The 7,685-nt window shown below is 36.5% G+C and overlaps 1 protein-coding gene across 2 annotated transcripts in view; it reads left to right on the top strand.

The window, feature by feature from the left end:
* The window catches only part of LOC125040669, a 99,619-nt gene extending 98,625 nt beyond the window's left edge, over positions 1-994 (top strand). For both annotated transcript variants that reach the window (XM_047635343.1, XM_047635342.1), the window contains exon 6: positions 1-994. This exon is cut by the window's left edge and continues 578 nt beyond it. In XM_047635343.1, coding sequence (XP_047491299.1) covers positions 1-244 — 244 coding nt within the window. In that variant the 3' untranslated portion in view covers positions 245-994.
* Positions 995-7,685: the final 6,691 nt, after the last annotated feature.

Raw genomic sequence — 7,685 nt, 5'->3', positions numbered from 1 at the left:
CATCTATCAGAAAGCCCTTGGCACTACTTTCTTCGTATTAGAAGACGTGTTGGTGACTGGAATTGTTGGGGAGAGTTTAAGAATTAAGAGAGTAGGAGACTCACGATTTAGAAATGAGAAGATTAAATTAACCGATACATGTAGTCTAATGAAAACAATTTCAATCCATATGGTTAAATATGAAGAACAGTTTGATATATACAAACGGACACTAGATGGGAAGGCGAAATGTAAAACTGGATAGTAAACATTAGGCAAGCCCTTGCCATTCCCCAGAGGCAAAGGCTCAATATTGTCAGGAATTGTTTACCATGTGATAGATAAAATATGATTTATGCTCAAAACATGGCTCTTTGGAAGTCTGTGATTCTCCATTTCATAATGTAATGGAAGTCAATAGACAGTTTCATTAATGTCTAGTCCTTCATTGCATGTGGTAATAAGGGAAAGCAATGTCTTTGTGAGCTCTGGAGTTGATTTTTGAAAAGAAAAGTACAGAAAAGTGAGAATGGAACTGCCAGTGAGCTGAAGTGCTGGAAATCAGAGCCAAAGATGATCCAATGGTGAGAAGTCATACAGAATGTTGTGAGAAATTTGTGAATTTGTCCTTGTAAGTGTAGAGACTGAGAGCTCCCACTTTGTCCAAACTTCAGAAAATTGAAATAGAGCCTTTTGTGGTATGCTGAATATTTGAGAATTAACACTTGATTATTTTAGTGATAGAAAATGAACAAGAAGGACTGAACACTTTGCTATCTGTGATCTGAATCCGTTTTCTCATTGCTTTCTCAAGTTGTTTGGAGTGACCTAAGTCAGCTTGCAGTGTTTTTAAGATGTTCCTAGTGTGAGAAAATATGGTCAGGGTTAATTACTTGCACAAGAATTTTCAGTGTTATGACATCATATTTGCACAAAGATTGAACTGTATTTGTAGTATTTACTATGGATAATACCCAGGTGGTATTAGACTCATTAAATTGTATATTGTATATCATATACAATTTTTTATTATCAAATATATATTTTTCTTGCTGTCTCTGAAATAATAGTGTGAGTAAAAAAAGTGAATAAATAGGTTGAACTAAATATAAATACATGTATATTCCACTTTTGCAATGACTGTGAACACCATCATTATTGTAACTTTACACACAGAAGGGAAAGTGTTTTGGAAAAAAAAGATTATTGCACTTCAGATTGCAGGTTTTGCTACACACTTGCATGTGTATAAACTTCAATACCATGGACTGGTGTGAATCATCATTGTCATATTTGTGTGTTACCGTTCTGTGAGTCCATCTGTTCATTGATGCTTGTAGGAAATACTCCTCAATGGCCTCATTCATTGTAGATAATAGTTGCATATATTCCTTTTTTATCCTTTTATTGTTATTGTTATGATTATATCATTATTATTATTATCATCATTATTTCTTTTTATTGTAGTTGTTATTGTTAGTATATTTTTTTTATTCTTAGTATCATTATCATTATTTTTTTATTATTACTATTATTCCTATCATTATCAATATCATTATTGTTATTGATATTTTTATTTGTACTATTATTATCATTATCATTAGTAGTAGTAGTGATATTATCATTATTATTATTATTATTATTATTATTATTATTATTTTAATTAATATTATTATCATCATCATTATTATCATTATTATTAACATTATTATTGTCATTAATATTATCATTATTATTTTTATAATTATTATTATTATTATTATTATAATTTTTATCAACATTATCATTATCATCATCATCCTCATCATTAACACATTTCTCTAGGCTCTGCTGTTGTATGGAATATTGTTCATACTAGTCATGAGAAGGCAATCCAGAGAATATTAGTTGTTGTTGGAACTGAGTTTGTCATTGTGGCAATATCATTTTATTTCCAATTGCTTGATTTACAGTATTATGATTTTAAAGATGTTGATTCCATTTACCAGATCACAAGCAAGGGTTAGCAGGACAGCAAAGCAATATCATATCTGCGGTAACAAAACAGAGGACAGGCTTGTGTGCTTTGGTTGATATTGAACAGTTCACAAGGATAAGAAAGCCATATTGAGTCTTGTAAATACCCCTTGGTTCCATTTCTTGCTGCTTGTTTAATTCTGGTGTTCAACTGTTGTCTCACAAGCAACTTTGACATCAAGTGTTGACTGGTGATTATCCTGTTAAGGGTATCACTTCTGTTGACTTTGCATTTAGCTTGTTTATAGTATGAATTATTACTGTGTATTTCAGGAATGGCATGGGTCACCAGTTAAAGCAATGATAAGCATTCTCTCTCTCTCTCTCTCTCTCTCTCTCTCTCTCTCTCTCTCTCTCTCTCTCTCTCTCTCTCTCTCTCTCTCTCTCTCTCTCTCTCTCTCTCTCTCTCTCTCTCTCTCTCTCTCTCTCTCTCCCCCCTCTCCCTCTCCCTCTCCCTCTCCCTCTCCCTCTCCCTCTCCCTCTCCCTCTCTCTCTCTCTCTCTCCTCTCTCTCCTCTCTCTCCTCTCTCTCCTCTCTCTCTCCTCTCTCTCCCTCTCTCTCTCCTCTCTCTCTCCTCTCTCTCTCCTCTCTCTCCTCTCTCTCTCCTCTCTCTCTCCTCTCTCTCTCCTCTCTCTCTCCTCTCTCTCTCCTCTCTCTCTCCTCTCTCTCTCTCTCTCTCTCTCTCTCTCTCTCTCTCTCTCTCTCTCTCTCTCTCTCTCTCTCTCTCTCTCTCTCTCTCTCTCTCTCTCTCTCTCTCTCTTTTATGATTGCTTTATTGATAATGATTGAGTTTTTCACAAACATGCCAACTTTTTTATCAAGACTTTTAGAACCCACCGGTGATTAATTTTTCCCTTTGTTGCCAAACTTAAGTTATGCCCAGTGTAACAAGAAATCATGAAAATCATAATGGCAGTAGGCTGTATGCTAGGTTAGAGCTGGCCTAAGAGTCCAATCAGGACAGACATTAGCATATGTCTCATAACCCAAGTGACCTGGCTTCAGCTCTGTGCTACCTCCAGCAGGTTATTAGACTGTCCATGTGTTTCTTGCATACACAGGGATTGGGCAGATCTCAGCTAATCACTTTACAGCATGTAATAACCTTGTGGGAAATTGAAGCAATTTTTGTACTATGGAATTTTGATTATGAGTGTGTAAGTTACCAAGAGGGGAGATTTTTCCAATAGGTATCATGTAATTGGAAGAACTATACAGGCCAAAAAAGAATGATATAGAAAGAATTTTTACATTTCTTTAGAGAATGAAGTGGTAAACTGTATAACATCTAATGTTGAAACATATTTCCCCTGCCAGTGTGCTGTCTTCTCTTTAAGACCATTAATTTTTACTCATTACTGTTCATCTGGGTTACTTTTGCTTTTTTAAATGTGTGTGTGTGTGTGTGGGGGGGGGGGGGGGGGTGGTTGTGGTTGTGTGGGGGTGTTGGGGTGTGTGTGTGTGGGGGGGGGTGGATGGGGGTGGGGGTGGGGGTGGGGGTGGGGGTGGGGGTGGGGGTGGGGGTGTGGGTGTGGGTGTGGGTGTGGGTGTGGGTGTGCTTGCTTACTTTCATCTCCTCTGTGCTTGTACCTTTCAAACCCCTTTTGTTTCTCAGTCAAATTTAATATGAAGGCTATATACCTCCTTGACAGTATATGCATGTTTTGTTTATTGCATTTTGTAATATAGGTAATCACTGTGATACTTTTTTTTTTTTTTTCTTTTCCTAGTTAGTTTCTGCTGAAAGTAACCCATCACAGTTCATAGGATTTTATCACAATTCCTCTCTAAAAAATGTGTAAGACTGCCTCCTGGAGTGGAAAATATACCAATATTTATTTTCTTTCTTTATCTTTATTATATTCTTTCATTTTGTATCTTCTTTACCTTCTCTCAGTGTGTAAACTAGGTTTTTAATTAGACTGTTGACAGTATAGAATTGTGTTGTGAAGTTTTTATAATAAATTAATATTGCCCGAGATGTCTGTGATATGAAAGAAGAAATGTAAATGAGTAATGCTTGTAAAAGAGGAAATATTTGACAAGCTCTTTTTTTAAGAGAAAAACGTTTCTGTTGGTTACACCACGATACCAGTTTTCAATTCCTCAGAGTTTTGAATGCAGCTTTTAAAAAACGATCTTAACTTGAGAATGAGTGAGGTGCTTCTCCTTCTGGTGGACTTTGTTATGTACATTTGTTTAAACTATGAACATGCATATGGAGTGCAGTAAGTTATGTTAGAGATTCCCCAAAGAATCTCAATTTTATCAGGATCATATGAAGGGGTTCCTGTTGAAAATTAAAGGTTAATCCTTAATTCAATGTTATGATAATTGTCATCATGCAATCATTAGTTCTTTTCATATCCAGAGGAATGAAGTTAGTGGACATAAATAGAGCCCGATAAAATCACTAAACATTTGTTATCCATTTGGGTGAGATGGTCCATTGAGCTAAGAGTGCATTTGGATTTTAGTAGAGATATTGTATCTCATTCTTATATTTATACCATATCTCTTTGATTTTATCTGCATAATTCATTTATATACATGTTCATGACTGAAGCTGAGAGGGAATGGGGGCTTTGTTTGCATGATACATATTCAGGCAAATGTGTCTGGAGTCTTAACTTTTTTAAATTGGTGAAGAATTATTTGTGGATGGCAATTTTGAATGTTGAAGCATACAAGCCTACCGTAGGGAGCAGCAGATGTGTATCCTTCTAGGTAGTACATCATTGTGCTAAGCAGGTCCACTAATAACAGTTTTGACATTTTATTTAATATATCCCCCAAGTCTCTAGAAATCCCTTTCTGTGTCAAAGCCTGTGTCATATTGTAAAGTCTTTAATGCCATGCAGATGTTTTCATATCATTGTGAAGGAGCAATTCACTGGAATGTTCATCTTCACTAGAAGATCAGTGCCATTGAACACTGAGTTGATATCTTTTGGCAGCTCTGTCCTTGTTATTCATATCTCACTTTCCTTGGTTTCAAAAGACATCCACTTGTGAAAGCTTATTTGCCAATAGCAGCAGTACACAAAATGGATTTATGTGCTTTCCATGGCAGACTCTTAATGAGGTAGAGTGAGATCCTGTAAAATGAGCTAATAACCTTTTGTGGACTGTTCCTATGGATTTTAAAAATTCAGACTCCATTTGTACAGTTTATTATTGTAAAGTTCATATATTTTGTATGGTATTGAATTCAGTGTCTGTAATCTTTATTCTATCTTTCAAGGAATTATTGAGAATAAGTCAATGAGTTTTAGGGATGAGACAAGCTGAGGTGTGTGGCAATGATATCGTCATTTGTATTATGTGTGTATATATTGTTCAGAGGTGAGTATTCATTAACATGTTTTTCATTTTATATGTGCATATATGCATTTAGGACACAAACATACATTTTCTGGTAATCACATATAAAGAGTATGTGTTTTTGTCTGATTTTAGAAGGATAAAGCACTCAGCTTGTGCCTTTTCTGAGGAGTTTCATTGATAGCTTTTCATATCTCGCACATGCACACCCACACTCACACGCACATCCACACCCACACGCACACCCACACCCACATGCTCACCCACACGCTCACCCACACGCTCACCCACACGCTCACCCACACGCTCACCCACACGCTCACCCACACGCTCACCCACACGCTCACCCACATGCACACCCACACGCACACCCCCACGCACACCCACACGCACACCCACAAGCACACCCACAAGCACACCCACCAGCACACCCACCAGCACACCCACCAGCACACCCACACGCACACCCACACGCACACCCACACGCACACCCACACGCACACCCACACGCACACCCACACGCACACCCACACGCACACCCACACGCACACCCACACGCACACCCACACGCACACCCACACGCACAACCACACACACACACACACACACACACACACACACACACACACACACACACACACACACACACACACACACACACACACACACACACAGTTTGGCAGAAACTTTTTTTTTTTTTTTTTTTTTTTTAGTAATATAGATAGTATTTTTGTATGTAGATTTTATCCACCACAATCAGCAAAGATAAAGATTGAAAGAATCCAAAGCCAAGAATGGTAAAATGTCATCCAGTCCAGCCAAGAAATAGGAAGACTTACACAACAAATAATGTAGGTGAACAAATAAAAGAGAATAAAAAAAAAAAGGAATAACCTATACATACTAATACTTACTTGATGTTGCATGATTCTTACCATTTACTCATGCTATTCATCCCAGGTGTTCCCTACTCTTAAAGTTTCCTCTTAACATCTATAGATAGGAATAAACACAGTTTAGAGTATGAAAGTAAACTTCCTCTTCATTTGTTTCAATATCTGAAGGCTCTTTATCAAGGAAAGGCACAAAACCAGAAAAATACATAGAGAATGGCCGTGTTAAATCTTGTGTGTGGTTTCTTGCTTATGTTGTATTTTGATTGCGTGACTGAACCTCCTTTTGATCACTGCATTCCTGAGTGTGTGCTCAGCTAGTGGGGAATGTGTCTGTATGTGTGGTTGTTTTAGTGTGTAATTGTACTTAATATCTACTAGTCATCATACTATGTTTCAATGATGCATTATCCATATAAAATTTCCCTCCATTCTTTCACTTGAATTAGCAAACCATTCCAGTTAATCTTTCATGTTTATGTCCCTCCTGTGAGGATAATGGACCCATCATTAGCTCTCGATGGAAAAACATCTCTCCAGATATTCATCTCTTTAGAAACTATTATTTATCAGGGCATAACTTGCATTATTGTCTCTCTCATCCATATTTCTTTCTAGACTTTCATTTATACACTCGACTCTACATTTTTCACAAGCTCTCAACAAAGGACGGCCTCCTTGCCTTCAGCTCGCCTACCAGTTGTCTCATCCGCCACGGGAACTAGTGCCTTGTTAGGTTTAAGTTGCTGCTTAACTTCTGCTGGTCCTCACTATTCCCAAGCTTATGTTCTATATAGGGGTGAAGCATTCTGAACCCTCTGTTGTAAATAAAGTATTAATATATTTTATAGTATTTGATGGTATTATTTTCTCCCTTTTTCAAAATGTGATGCTTTTTTATTTCCATATTCATAAACTTTAGAAAAAAATAAGAATTCTATTGAATTGTAACTAATCAAGACTGGAATGATAATTCAGATCAACAGACAAGGATAATTATACAAAATGCACTGTATAGTGTGTGATATTTTAAAAATCTAAAATAGAATTTGAACTCTTCCTACTTAGATTCAGTAAAGAGTATCTCAATTAATGCAGTATCTCATTAAAACCATTGACGAGTTCAGTAAAATCAACTAATGACTGAAGTTTGACAAATGAAACAGGCTATGAGCAAATGGCAATATTCTAAATTCCATTATATTCTTAATGGAAGAAGTATACATTTTTGCTTTGAGTACTGCCCACTTTATAATACATTCATGATTTGTCGTCTCAGCAAATCGGCATGAAAACAAAATCTTGAAAATGGTGAAAAATTATACTTGTGTTATGAAAAGAGATGTGACTATCACTGTCAATGTGAAATTTCTAAGAAAAAAGGATAGTTGAGATAGGAAATAAACTTATCTTGCCACATCAAATTCAATAATATTTAAGATATTACTGCAATGTTTAAAAAAAACAATCAAA

The sequence above is a fragment of the Penaeus chinensis genome, chromosome 29 (assembly GCF_019202785.1).
Source record: "Penaeus chinensis breed Huanghai No. 1 chromosome 29, ASM1920278v2, whole genome shotgun sequence".
NCBI lineage: Eukaryota > Metazoa > Arthropoda > Malacostraca > Decapoda > Penaeidae > Penaeus > Penaeus chinensis.
This window is presented reverse-complemented; position numbering and strand designations above follow the sequence as displayed.